At 45.4% G+C, this 14,598-nt stretch overlaps 1 protein-coding gene across 7 annotated transcripts in view; it reads left to right on the plus strand.

Moving 5' to 3' along the window:
• The window catches only part of CHD7 (chromodomain helicase DNA binding protein 7), a 226,510-nt gene that overhangs the window by 192,353 nt on the left and 19,559 nt on the right, over positions 1-14,598 (plus strand). For 6 of the 7 annotated variants that reach the window (XM_064267725.1, XM_064267724.1, XM_064267728.1 and 3 more), the window contains 13 exons: positions 281-391; positions 482-687; positions 3,476-3,675; positions 4,042-4,201; positions 7,873-7,962; positions 8,375-8,478; positions 9,819-9,948; positions 10,355-10,427; positions 10,586-10,643; positions 11,335-11,563; positions 11,816-12,024; positions 12,148-12,819; positions 14,339-14,499. In XM_064267725.1, the coding sequence (XP_064123795.1) occupies positions 281-391; positions 482-687; positions 3,476-3,675; positions 4,042-4,201; positions 7,873-7,962; positions 8,375-8,478; positions 9,819-9,948; positions 10,355-10,427; positions 10,586-10,643; positions 11,335-11,563; positions 11,816-12,024; positions 12,148-12,819; positions 14,339-14,499 (2,403 nt within the window). The remainder of the gene's footprint in view (positions 1-280; positions 392-481; positions 688-3,475; positions 3,676-4,041; positions 4,202-7,872; positions 7,963-8,374; positions 8,479-9,818; positions 9,949-10,354; positions 10,428-10,585; positions 10,644-11,334; positions 11,564-11,815; positions 12,025-12,147; positions 12,820-14,338; positions 14,500-14,598) is intronic. The other variant, XM_064267727.1, reaches the window with a different exon arrangement.

A 14,598-nucleotide genomic window follows, 5' to 3' on the forward strand; every position in this document is an offset into this window, starting at 1 on the left:
CAGATTAGGGGCCCCGCCTCTGTGTATTGTTTGTATTTGTGCGTGCCTTTGCTCCCCATCGTTTGTCACACGACATTGTAACCCCTTATTTCCTAGTCTCTCTCAGCCCCTGGACAGTGAGCTACCTGAGGGGTGGTCTGTCGTCTTTGTCCCATCCGTGAGAGCAGCAGGCACAATGTGGAAGGGCTCACCGGTGTTTGAGTGGATGAGCAGAAAGCTGCTTTTGCACCTTGCCCCTGAGAACAATACTTCTAGCTAATGCACATTTGTTTCCCTTTAGGCCAGCTTTGTTGCATCTGGAAATAGGACAGATATTTCCTTGGATGATCCAAATTTCTGGCAAAAGTGGGCAAAGAAGGCTGAATTGGATATCGATGCCTTAAATGGGAGGGTGAGTGAGAGGCCCCATTCAAACCCCTATTTGATCTCACCCAAGGGTGTGATTTTTCAGATGTTTCAAATTTATGTGTTCCCTTTTCAGAACAACCTAGTCATTGACACGCCAAGAGTGAGAAAGCAAACTAGGCTGTACAGTGCAGTGAAAGAAGATGAGCTGATGGAATTCTCAGACTTGGAAAGTGATTCCGAAGAAAAGCCTTGTACCAAGCCCAGGCGCCCGCAGGATAAGTCACAGGGTTACGCAAGGAGCGAGTGTTTCAGAGTGGAGAAGAATCTGCTTGTTTATGGGTGAGTTGGACTTACTGTGTGAGATGTAATTTATTTTTAAAATTGTTAGAATTCCCGGTTGGTACAGAAAAACTGTGTTTGGATTTGTGTGACTCCGCATAGCGCAATCACACGAACACTTTTGTGGTAATTTTGATGGGGTGTAGGGGTCATTTAGCAAAGTCACTCTGAGTCAGTTAGATCCTCATGGATTTGAAGAGGTCACCTGAGGTTAGGGGTGTTGGCTTGTAGCTTAAGGAATTCTGTCAGGTTCAAATTTATTCGTTGATTATCATTCAAAATAAAGTCTCAAAATCACAAAATCTTTTCCTACTTTATCTTTATATAAAATATGACTATCCTTTTAATATTTTTCAGTTATAAAAATTTGTTAAAGGCAGTCATCTCACTCGTAAAGTCCTTCCCCCCACTCACCTGTGGTGCAAACAAAGGGTCACTTGCGTATTGTGAGTGGGACGTGTTTGTCCTGCAGGTCTGCTTGTTCCTGAGAGGCGGGAGCCATCCCTAACCCAGCTGAATCTGCACAGCACCTCACACAGCACTTTGAACAGCAAGGTGCTCAATAAATACTGAATCAGTAACTGAGAGTTCTGCAGTGGGTTGTGGACTTGAGGCAAATGCCATTAAAATGAAAAAGAAAAAAAAAAAAACCGCCACCCAAGCAGTCTTTCTGCAGATCTAGTCATGCTGTGTCTTTGATGATTTCTTCCAGGGGCTCACCGCTAGCTTCAGCATAAATACAACCTTTCTGTTAGTGTGGCATCCATGGCTCCCTTGTTGTGGCCCGTGTCTCTCTTGTTGGACCTTCCCCATGGGTAGCCGAGCTTTTGTTGGGACAGATGCCTGCATCACCTTCAATGTGCCAGATTCTGTGTCACCCCTGACTTGTCACAAGCCCTTTCTCCTGTCCTCGTGACACACACACCCGACTTCACTGGCCTGACGTCCACTGTCCTTTAAGCTCAGGCCTCACCCAGCACCCAAGAGTCCACTGCTCTCGCCATGCTATGTGTGGTTTCTGAGTCACAAGCTTCCCCTGTAGATGGTCACTTAGCAGCTCACTGGGGACAGGCCCTACTTTCTATGTCCTCAGTGCAGACTGAAGAGTGGCAGATTTATGGTGGAGGTTGCACAAATGATCATTTATGGGACAGATGAAGTGGCCAGGGCAGCGCTCCTGAGTACCTGAGCCAACTGGGTGGACGCTCCTTCTCTCCTGTCCGTTCTCACCCTGGGGGCAGAGCTCTCCCCATCTGGGCCCTTTGCTACTTGCATAAACTTCCAGATTTCAACCTAATGATCAAAAATTGAGAATTGTATTGTTACCTTTAGAAACAGAACATATCAATGACCCCTGAAGCTAAGAAGCATGCTTAGGGCATCTTGTCTTTCCTTTCAGTAGAGTCTCTCCCTTGCCTCCCCGACCCCCTGTGATATTCGTCACTATTTATTGCACACCCACCATGCGCTGGGCGCTGTGCTAGGATACTCTTTCTCAGACACCGGGATCCTGCAGAGGGCCAGACAGACAGTTACATGCATTCACAATCTCAGGCAGGTGGGTGAGCCCAGTAGAAATTGCAGTAAAATGTGACAGTAGCCATAACAGGGAATGGGGTCTAGAAGTGTGTCCCATCCTTTAAGACACAGCTCAGGTATGCTCTCCCCACTTCCAGGACTAGGAGGTGAAAGCAGGGACTCCATAGGAGGTATGTACATAGTGTGTGCCATGATGGGTGTTGTGAACTAGCCAGGCAGAGAGGAAAAGAGAGCTCCTGGCTGAGAGAGCAGTAAGCTCAGAGGCCTAGAGGTGAGGGCAAGCCTTGTGATTTGAGGAACTGAAAGGAGCACTGAAGCCAGAGAGGACGAGGGTGTGGCAGGAGACCAGCAAGGGTGAAAGGCAGGGGGTGAGCATGAGTGCCCTGGACTTCTCCCCCACAGGCTGAGCACTCCGTGATGCCCAGCCCATCAGTTCTCACAGGCTCTACCATGAGCAGCCTGTGGCTCAGTCAGGTGTAACACGGGGAAAGACACGCTCAGAGTTTGTGCCTCCTCCAAACGCCCTCCGCCCAAGTCTCTTTATCGTGTGAACCCAGTCCACATCACCGAGAGGAAGCCAGGCCGCAGTGTGTTTAAGCCTGCAAGGAGAACACTAGGCAGACTGTTCTGGTTCAGCAGTGCGTTCTCTCCACCCATGTCACACAGGGAACTGAGAACCGGCTGAGCACTTTTCCTGTGAGTGCCAGCGTGCTTTGAGTTATCACTCCTGATTTCGAAAGGAAACTCACGGCTTCCCATCGTCGTCCATTAATTATCATGGCAGCCCGTTGAGAGAGACGGATGGGCTCTAATCCTCACCATTGCATCACTGATTCTGGAGTAGCCACACCTTTCTGAGTCACCTTTCATCTCAGATGGCTGATCAGCACTGAAACACACAAGCCATGACAGAGCAGAGCACAGAGTTAAACCTCCACCCCCCGGAGTGCTTTCCTGTCCTGAAAGGTGCTGCCACTGCCCGCGTCTTACTTGGAGAGCCTGTGTTAAACACGTGTGCTTTATTATCTCAGTGATGGTTTAACTACTGCCGTTATGAGCAGTGACTTATGGCCCACTCTGTAAGACACTTGCACCTGAGACTTGCATCCTGGATTGCTTTTCTATCACCTGGTGTAAAGTATTACAAGTTTAGACTCAGGATTTCCCAGCACCAGCACCTGACTGGTCAAGTGAAGCCCCGAGTCTAAACTCAAAGGTGCCGTCTACATGCTGAATGTTTGCATTCCAGGTGGGGACGGTGGACAGACATCCTTTCACACGGGCGCTACAAACGTCAGCTCACCGAACAAGATGTGGAAACCATATGCAGAACCATCCTTGTATACTGCCTCAATCACTACCGAGGGGATGAGAATATCAAAAGCTTCATCTGGGATCTGATCACACCAACGGCTGATGGCCAGACTCGAGCTTTGGTCAATCATTCCGGTAAGAGCTTCGTCCTCTGAGTTACAGGGTCATCAGGAGCCACCTGATACCTTGGTGACATGCTGCTGGTGAGAAGACAAGTAGCTGGGTGGTGCAAACCACTAATGCTTAGCTACGAATCAAAAGGTTTTAGGTATGAGTCTACCCAGAGGTGCCTCAGAAGGAAGACCAGGCTGTCTGCTTCAGAAACTCAGCCATTGGAAACCCAGGGAGCAGTTCTCCTGCGACACACGGGCCCGTCAACTGCTTTGGCTTTTTGTTGCTGTCGTTGTTATACCCTGTACTTCCTTGTCCCTTACCTTGAAATACCTGACTCTGGCGCTGTGATTTGATTGTGAGGAGCTTTTATCATCGTTATCGTTACAGGTTTGTCAGCACCGGTGCCGCGGGGAAGGAAGGGCAAGAAGGTGAAAGCACAGAGCGCGCAGCCGGTGGTGCAGCACGCGGACTGGCTGGCTGGCTGCAACCCGGACGCGCTCTTCCAGGAGGACAGTTACAAGAAACACCTGAAGCACCATTGCAACAAGTGCGTGGAGCGGCTTCTCCACCAGAGCTCCTTTCCCTCCTTGCTTTTTAAAAAACCTGTGTTATTAGGACGATTAAAAGCTATAGCTGCTGTCTTTGCACAGCCTTACTCTTGTCTTGAAACATGCTGCCCGGTCAGGTAATGAGGGTGCACTTTCAAATGACCGCCTTCCAGCCCGTGTTTCGTTAGTTACAGTTAGCTTTCCGTGAGCCCGTTGTTGCTGACCGACTGCGGTGGAGGGAGTGGGGAGTGTACATGCTGTTTTGTGCTTCAGAATATCTCGGTTGCTGGGTCCTTTTCCCTTCTCTGTGAGTTAGAATCATATCCCTTACCTTTATTTCCAGATTCTGATCTCACAAGTGTTTGAAGAACATTGAATCTAAATTGATTTCATTGCTTGGCACTCCGTTATAGTCCCGCTGGTGGCTGCACATGCTCACCTCCCTTATTCGGAGTGTGCTGGTCAGCACCTCTTCCCTGCTATGCGCCATCTTGGGCAAGGTTCCCAACTCCTTTGAGACATAGCGTCCTTGGCAGTCAAACAGAGCTCTGCAATAAGGTCTTGATTGGATAAGGCAGAATATAAGTAGATAAATGCATTGTCAACACATTAAAAAGTAACAGCAACGGAAGTCTGAGCACATCATGTTGGCAGTGTGCTGAACACTTCATATGGATCACTTCAAATCTGTTTGAATTGAGGAAAGTAGTACCACCTTATCTCCAGTTAACTAATAAGGAAACTGAGGCTCAGGTTGAGTAACTGACTTAACTGGGCTCTGAGCAAATCTGAAACCCAGGCCTGACCAGTAGAGTGCCCTAGCACTGAACACTGGCCTCCCCACCCACCTCGGAGGCCCCCTTGTGTCTAGGGGCTGCTGTGAGGTAACATGTGGGAAACACCTGGTACTTCCTGGGTGGCACTGACTAGTTCTCATTACTTTTTTAGTAGCCATGGTGCTTTTAGGGCCTACCTTTGATGGCCGTACTTGGATTTTTACTGGCAAATTTTTAATTTTTGAGTCTTCTAGACTCTTTTTGCACCCCAGAAACTTATTACTGCTGTAGAATCATAGTTCTAAAATATTACCCCACATACAGCTATTAGAAGACATCTGCTTCCTTGTGGTTTATGTAAATTTGGGGTCAAGTCTTTTGAGTTCTGGATTCATGCAGGCTGGGGATGAAGTCACCTGGAACAGCCAGGCTTCTCTTGGTTTGTTGTGCAGGAGTGGCTCTGTTCTAGGGTCTCAGTGTGAGGTGATGGTTTACGTTTCCCAACTAATGGCAGTAACCAGTTCCATAGGGTACCTCCCTAACTAGTGGGTGAATGCTCACTAGAGTTGTTCACATCTCCCTGCTCAATCTCAGAAGAAGCCTGTTAGTGCATTCCATCTCATCTCTGTGAGGAAGCGAGCACTCCGAATCTGCCTTCCTAACAGATCCTGCCTTGACTTTCCAGGATCCAACATGAGAAAGTGTTTATGACTATTAAGATAGAGAATGAGACCCAAGTTGAGGGACATCTGAGAAAATAGCTGGCCAGTGTTCTCACCAGTTCAAGGTTGTGAGAGACAGGCAAGGATCTGTCTCAGGTTCAAGGAGATGAAACAGTTCAGACAGTACACGACTATGAGCTGGGTCCTGGACAGAGAATGGTCGCTAGTGGGGCAGCTGGTGAAACTGAATAAGGCCTGAGGGTTCAGGAACGGTAGCGTCTGTCTAATGTGTAGGATTTGAACTCCTTCATCCCAGCGGCTATGCCCACTCACCTTTGCACCCCCAGTGCCAGGGTCACCCAGAGTAGCCTACAGCAGGCTCCAAATTTCCCAGTTGCATTGGTTTGAATTTTTCCCCTAAAAGAAAGGCAAAGTTCACAGTTAGTCCATAAAAGTCTCTACATGACAAAAATTCTACCTGAAGAACTGTGTCTTCTACTGAAAGAGAGAGAAATCACTAGGATCACTGCCATTGTATTGAGTTTTGCTGTGAATGAAAAGGAATCTAGCCCAAGGTTGAAGGTGCTTTCCTTTGAAACTGCCCTTTCTAAGCAGCCTCTGGAAGTAGACCCTGACCTTAAATGCTCTTCTCCAGCCAGAGACGAAGGAAGGGTGCCAGATTTGGGGCCCACACTTTTTTCTGCATGTTGGTCAAATGAGGCACAGTCGGTTTTATCTTATGAGTTAACGAAAGAATGAATTCTAAAATTTAGAGAAGATGAGTTACCCAAAGTGATTACTTACCTTGGAGTGTGTTCAGATAATCGCATTTCCCTCTCCCACATGGCCCATCTTGAACCCATGTTAGCAGGAGTGGACTCTCGAGGTGGGAGGAAGGTGTGTTGCAAGGACCTACTTATGCATAGTCAGGAGTAGTCTGTTTGGTGAAGCTGTCTGTAGTTGCCATTTTGATGTCTTAAAGGACATTGGCTACATCACAGAGAGACTTGTCATGTGGTGGATCCAGAAGACCTAGATCTGAGTGTTCTGTGCTCAAAGTAATTCTGGAATCTTGGATATGCAACTTCTCTCTTATTAGTCTTGGTTTTCACATTTATAAAATGGAAATCGTAACTTGCCCCAGCTCCTCAGAGAGTTATCTTGAATATCAAATGAGCTTATATATGTAAAAGTGAGGTATCGGTTGTAAAGTGTCATACAGGTAAATGATGGAATTATTCAGCTAGGGGAATAAAAGTTGATAATGTAATTCAGTCACGACCAAGGAGGTCATCTTCAACTCTCGGTCCTGACTATACGCTAAGTCTGTCCAGCAGGGGATGCTAGACTTGGAGTAGACATGGGCCTTTGGAAGTTACCAGGCGAATTTTACTGAAAGAATTATGTTCGAGCCATGAGAAAATCCAAGTGGGATAGAAAATCTGGTTCCTAGAATTCCAAGGGTTTTTTTTTTTTTTTTTTAAATGATTTATTGAAAAAAATGATTAAGAACTTCAATAAATTGGGCACATATTTATCTCCTATATAATGTTCTGTTTTATGGTTTTTTAAGCTACAACTTAGGTTCACAGGTAATATAAATGAGAAGGAACAAAAATGCCTAATATTCCTTAAGGGGGCGGGGGAAAGAGTGAGAACCCACCCTTACTCCAGCCCCAGCCCTATCTTCCTTTCTCGGAAGCAAAGTTGTATAATCTGAAAAACCTGACATTCCATATTGAGGGTTTATTGTAAGGTAGTAAAACCAGATTTTATATCTCGTTTATTCCTACAACTTCTGATGTGCTTCCAAAAATGGTATTAAGGCAGCAGCTGAGGAAATTTTATGAGATAATGAAGCAGAACAGTTACTGAAAGCCATCTGCTCGGTTGTTTACAAACTTGCTTCAATACTTCAGAGGCACTGGTAGGGGACGTGTCTAAACTTCACAAGCTGCACTAGGTAGAACTAAATGAAGTGCGCCCGGGCTGGGCCGAGCCCGGTCCCTCTCTGTGCACCGTAGCCGTTGCCAGGCAGGCCTGTTGGAAGCCAGCAGAAAGCACCACACAGAGGTGATTATGTGCCACCATCTGTCACGCTTCAAGCCTACCATACAGCATGGCTAATCAGCCTTGGCAGGATGATGGATGAACAGCAGCAGCTGCCAAAAGCCACTGTTGGCAAACAGTCCTGAAGTTAAGAACTTTTTCCCCCTCTGTCTTCCTCTCCAGGGTCCTGCTGCGTGTCCGCATGCTGTACTACCTAAGACAAGAAGTTATAGGAGACCAGGCAGATAAGATCTTAGAGGGTGCTGACTCAAGGTTAGTGTGAGTGTGCACTTGTTCTCGAGTTCGGGTGACAATCGTGTATTGAGTTTAAGAACCTTCACAGGCCCGTGAAGACTTCTGCTTTTGGCATGTCGAATGCAGACTGAGCTTGGGGGTGGGATGAGAGTCTGGAAGAGACTGTTCATATAAAAACGTGTGAGATAAATCACTGATGTCTTGAGATGACCTTTTAGATGTGATGCTGTGTGAGAAAGTTCATTCCTGGTGATGGGAGAGAACAACTGAGTTCTGCCCTTTCTTGTAACCTTTCCTCGTCCCTCCCCACCACGCTCAGATCTTCATTGTGAGCGAGAGGGTATGAGATCGGGTATCGTATTCATTACTTGATATTCCTTTTTAAGGCTCGCATCTATTTTAAATATTACCTGAACAATTGTCTTTATAGTGAGGCAGACGTGTGGATCCCTGAGCCTTTCCATGCTGAAGTTCCTACAGATTGGTGGGACAAGGAAGCAGATAAATCCCTCTTAATTGGAGTGTTCAAACATGGTAAGTGTTGTTTCTATTTCAATCCATCTTGACTGTACGGCTTTGTCTTTATTTAGAACTCTTTGCATACTCTTTCCCAAAGTCATAATATTAATGAGGCTAGTTCCAAAGGACTCTTGGCGTCGACCATTTTTCTGTTCTAAAAAATCTAATACGAACTGTAAATATCAGATGCTGTTTTTGAATGTTTGTTGAGCATTTGAGAAGAAAACATTTCTTTTCTTGGCTGTAAATAAAACCAAAACCATATTTGTTTTAATAATGGCCAAGTTCTACTATAGCTCTCCCTAAACTTTGCTTCCAGCGCTGCTTCACTTGCTGACTCTGCCAACCAGTGTCAAAGTGGACGGTGGGCTTAACCTCTGCTATTAATCTGTACAAGTGCCTCCTGGGCTTTGTTCCAAGCAATATTTCACAAATGTCAGTGCTGAGAACTGGCGGCTCCCCCGAGTGGGATGCAGCCTTGTTAACTTTGAAAGGCTGGGGATGCAGAACTGGCATGATATATACAGTGAGCGATTCCTGATTATAATCCCAATTCTCTGGAGGTTGCCGAGGTATTCTCAGCAGCCCAGGCTGACTAAAGGGGAGAATGATGGCTTATAAAACCTTTCATGATGACAGTTTGGCTGGAGGCTCTACAGCAGTTAGGAGCAGTGTGTTGTAGTACACATCCTAATTGAATTGTGCTGTTCGGCTTGTGTTCCGCAGCCACGTTTTGTGAGCTCAGCCTAAAAATCATTTTCCCGCAGTGCACTGTTGGGATCTGCCATTTTCCATCTAGTCAACTTGGGCAGTCAAAAAGCAAATTGCAGTTTGAAAACCATGGAGGGAACAGTGTCATCTTCATGACATGCATCGTCCTAAACCTAATAAGACAGGTTCGCTGGCCTGACGTACGCAGGGATTTTCAGCCAGCGGTGCGGGGTCCAGCAGGGCTGAAGCGATTCAAAGGAGGGTGGGCAGGGGCGGCCCGGGACTACCACTGCAGAACTCATAAAGGGACCTTCTGAAGCCTTTCAAATGTCAGGCGAAATTAGATCTTGGGGAAAATAGGGTCAAAAATCTTCCCAGGCATCTGGACATGTTTTTCTGTTAGTATTTGTTGTGATTCTGATAATATCCCTGACGTGTAACTTGGCCCCAAAAAAAGCTTCCCAGAATGATCATGCCCCAGAATGCTTTCTGGAAACGCAGTTTGTTTTGATTCAACATAGAGGATACTCTTGACTAAGAAACAAAACACGGGTGCTGTGGTGGCGCCGTGATTTTGTCAGTGACGAGGGCTTTCTTTGTTTCTGTGTGTGCTTCCTCGGGGCTGGTGGATCCGGATGGCACAGGCTATGAGAAGTACAACTCCATGCGTGCTGACCCCGCGCTGTGTTTTCTGGAACGAGTCGGCATGCCTGATGCCAAGGCCATCGCTGCCGAGCAGAGAGGGACAGACATGCTAGCAGATGGCGGTGACGGGTAAGGAGGACATTGTAAAATTTTAATAAACTTTATGTCAGTGTCACACATATCGGCAGGCACTGTTCTTAACACTGCACGAAGCACTATATTGCATCTGACTTGAACTTCAGCGGTCTTCACCGGTTTATTTTATTTACATATCATAATAGCTGTTTAAACAAATACATTATCTAAATAACCGGAGACTTGTTTGTCTTCTCTAAATGACAGCCCCCCGCCCTCCCCCGCCGCCTCTACCACTGCATGTTTTAAATATTGATAGAGTCACTTTTGAGGTCAAACCCAGAATTGAAAGTAGCGTTCAGCTGATTGTTGCTCTTTTCCTCTCCCTACCCTTCATTTTCTTGTTCATCAGTATGATTTAGAGAAGGAAAAAAAAAATTTTTTTTTTAATTTTATATAGGGGAGAATTTGACAGAGAAGATGAAGACCCAGAATATAAACCAACTAGAACGCCATTCAAGGATGAAATAGATGTAAGAACTTGAGTATATTGGCTTTTACAGCACCATTAAAATATAATATACCCGTGTAAGACTTGTTAAACTTTATAGATAATGGCCTTTTCTTTAAAAGTTCAAGCAAAAATAAAACCCCAAATTAAAATAATTCTATTTTTTGCTTTGCTTTCAAGGAATTTGCGAATTCCCCTCCAGAGGATAAGGAAGAGTCTCCTGGAATACCTGCCCCAGGTAAGGGTCTGTAAAGGCCAGGCGGAGCAGAGACGGGTTGTGCAGGGACCACTGCCACGTTAGCGACTTCTGATGGTGGTATTTTAAAATATTACTTCTTCACACTGGCTCATCTTTTTGTTTTTTAATAATTTTAATTCTTGTTCACTGTTGGTTTCTTATTACATTGAATTTCACTGATAGAATGACTGTTTTTTAGACTAAGATAATTGATCTTCTTTATACCACCAGTTAGCAAAATCATTTTAAGTGTCTTTAGAACTACTTCTGTTGGGAATAGGGCATTTGCTAACTGTTTATCTGAAATATTGCCAATTTATATAGAATACTGACCTTTTAACTGATATAAAATCATCAGCTAGCAATTACATGAATTTTTCTTATGTTTGAGGTTTTTATTGTAAAGGCATTACAGGAGAACATTCTTAGAATGTAGTTCGTGATGCAAAGTGCATTCCTTCATGTAAGATTGGCAAGTAAACTTGTCTTTTCCCCCTAAGGCATTCAAAAGACAGGCCATAAGTTCTGTGCTAACATTATCCCTCGTTCATATCTTAAAAATGAGAGCGCTGAGATGCCCTTTCCCACACGGTCATCTGAGTGTTAATGAGTCATCCTGTTTGGCTGGAAAATCCTGTGTATCGCAAGACTGCAGCTACACATTTCAGAAATATTTTTTCCACTTCCCCAGGCAAGCACAGTGAAAGCAATGCTGAGTTAGGCCAACTTTACTGGCCTAACACTTCAACCCTGACTACGCGTCTGCGTCGCCTCATTACTGCCTATCAGCGCAGCTATAAAAGGGAACAAATGAGGCAAGAGGCCTTAATGAAGACTGACCGGCGGAGACGCCGGCCACGGGAGGAAGTGCGAGCGCTAGAAGCAGAAAGGGAAGCGATTATATCTGAAAAACGTCAAAAGTGAGTTTCTTCAGGGTTTTATTCGGCTCCTGGAACCGGCCCCTCTTTTCTCCTCTGCTAGGCCCACAGCAGACAGGAACCCCCTCATAGATAGTAACCATCAAAGAAATCCTTACTACATCAAAGCAGTCTGGCTTCCCCACCCCCAAAATAAGTACAGTGTATTAAGTTTAGGGGGAAGAGGAAAAGAAATTAATGAACTTAAGCTTCTATGCTCAAGTCCAATTCAAGCTCATATCTTCTTTCTAATAGATGGACAAGAAGAGAAGAGGCTGATTTTTACCGTGTGGTGTCCACTTTTGGGGTTGTTTTTGACCCCGTAAAACAGCAGTTTGACTGGAACCAATTTCGAGCCTTTGCCAGACTTGACAAAAAGTCTGATGAGAGTTTGGAGAAATACTTCAGTTGTTTTGTGGCCATGTGTAGACGAGTGTGTCGAATGCCCTCTAAAGCAGATGATGGTAGGTATATGGAGTAACAAAAGTTTATACTGAAAGGCCAATAAAATGAAAAAAAAAATGAAAAGAAAAAAATGAGAAAGTAACTCATTTTCCAAAACAAATGCAATTGCTTTTGTTTTCTAGAGCCACCCGACCTCTCTTCCATGATCGAGCCAATCACAGAAGAGCGAGCCTCCAGGACTTTGTACCGCATAGAACTGCTGCGGAAGATACGTGAGCAAGTTCTTCATCACCCTCAGCTGGGAGAGAGGCTAAAACTGTGCCAGCCAAGTTTGGACTTGCCAGAGTGGTGGGAGTGTGGGAGACACGACCGAGACTTATTGGTTGGTGCTGCTAAGCATGGGGTCAGTAGGACGGATTACCATATCCTCAACGACCCTGAGTTATCCTTCTTGGATGCACATAAAAACTTTGCTCAGAACAGAGGGGCAGGTAACATATCTTCCTTGACTCCCCTGGCAGTTGGGTTTAGCCCCCTTCCCCCAGCCATCTCGTCCACTCACGTTCAAGATGAAAAAATGACAGAGCAAATTGAAGGTAAAGCTGAGGAGTCGGAAAACCCAGCTGCCAAAGAGAAATCCGAGGTGAAAGAAGAGGAAGAAGAAATGGACAGTGGGGAGAAGGACAGTAAGCAGGAATGTGAGGCCGAGGCAAACATGGTGAAAAATGACCTGAAGGGCGTGGAGGGCAGTGCGGATATGGGGCCCAAGTCCATTTCAGAAAAGGGTTCTGAAGAAGATGAGGAGGAAAAGCTGGAGGATGATGATAAGTCAGAAGAGTCTTCTCAGCCTGAAGGTAACAACTGGCAACTGGGGCCTTAGCCTGACCACACAGCAGCTTGTCGTGAGAGGTGTGGTTTTCATATAACAGGACAGGTGCTTTCCCTTTTAAGGCTAATTCATCCACATTTTCTTCTGTGACAGGATAATAATTTCAGGTTGTGCTTCCATGTGTGATTTACTCTGGTATCTTATGACATGGAAAGACGGCATTTTGAAGAATTTGAACTCTAAGAAGAGTTTTACACACACAGAATACCTTCTGGGTTAAGGACAGAGGTTAATTTTATAATTAAAAAAAAAAAGTAATGGCTGTCGAGTCGATGCCAGCTCATAGCAGCATATGAAGAATTCCATGTGATTTTAATTTGGACAACTAAATGTGAGAGAGGACAGTCATTTGCTGAGTAAATAGTGTTAATTATTTTAAAACAAACGAACTCAAAACCGGTTGTTACCAAGTAGATTCCAACTCGTAGTGACCTGATGTAGGATTTTCTTTATTTGGTTTTGGAAGGAAAGGGTAGCAGTAGAATCTGGAAGTAACCAATTCTCTTTGTAAATTATGGTTAGGTGGCTGGAACTGACACAAAGTAAGGATGAGGCACCGCATTGAGCTCACCTGCTCTAGCTGGAGCCCTGGTGACGCAGTGGTTAAGAGCTCAGCTGCTGACCAAAAGGTCACCAGTTTGAATCGTCCAGCTGCTCTTTGGAAAGCCTGTGGGGCAGCTCTACTCTGTCCTGTAGGGTCACTGTGAGTCGGAATTGACTTGACGGCAATGGGTTTTGTTTTGATTTGGCTCCAGCTGAAACTCTGAACTTCAACCAGAGCATTAGCCCATTTTCCTATAAGGAAGATCATAGGCTCTTGGGTCAGACTTGGTTGGCATTCACCCTCTGCCACAATTTACTTGCACAATGCCAGAGACTAGTCATTTAACCTCTCGGAGCCTCTGTCCCTTCATCTATAAAATAGGAATGATACCACTTTCGTGAATACCCTCTGCTGTTGAGTCGATTCCGATCCCTATAAAACCAAAAAAACCAAACCCACTGCCATCGAGTCAATTCCGACTCATAGCGACCCTATAGGACAGAGTAGAGCTGCCCCATAGAGTTTCCAAAGAGTGCCTGGCAGATTTGAACTGCCGACCTCTTGGTTAGCAGCCATAGCACTTAACCACTACGCCACCAGGGTTTAGGACAGAGTAAAACTGCTCCATAGGGTTCCTAAGGCTGTAATCGTCACAAAAGCAGACCGTCAAGCTTTCCTCCCATGGAGCAGCTGGTGGGTTTGAACCACTACCATTTTGGTTAGCAGTGCCGTGCAACCAGGGCTCCTGTACCTACATTAAAGAGCTTTAATGAGCGTTAAATGGCATTTACAGCCATATATAAAGTGCCCAATACCAGTCTAGTCATATAGTAGGTTCTCAATAAAATGAGACTGCTGTTAAATTTTTAATTACACCCTTCTCAGCTTCTGTTTCAGTGGTGTTCTGGCTGTGAGTAATGTACGCTCACTCGTCTCTCAGCAGGAGCGGTGTCTAGAGGGAAGAATTTTGATGAAGAAAGCAATGCTTCTCTGAGCACTGCGAGGGATGAAACCCGAGATGGATTCTACATGGAGGATGGAGACCCTTCAGTAGCGCAGCTCCTCCACGAACGAACGTTTGCCTTCTCGTTTTGGCCTAAGGTTGGTGTCGTCTTGTTGTTGACCAAAAAAAAGTAGAGAAGGGTAGAAACCTTTCTAGCTTGAGTTTTTTCAAATAGCCTTAAATTTTGACACCATGCA

Source organism: Loxodonta africana, chromosome 14 (assembly GCF_030014295.1).
Source record: "Loxodonta africana isolate mLoxAfr1 chromosome 14, mLoxAfr1.hap2, whole genome shotgun sequence".
NCBI classification, from domain to species: domain Eukaryota; kingdom Metazoa; phylum Chordata; class Mammalia; order Proboscidea; family Elephantidae; genus Loxodonta; species Loxodonta africana.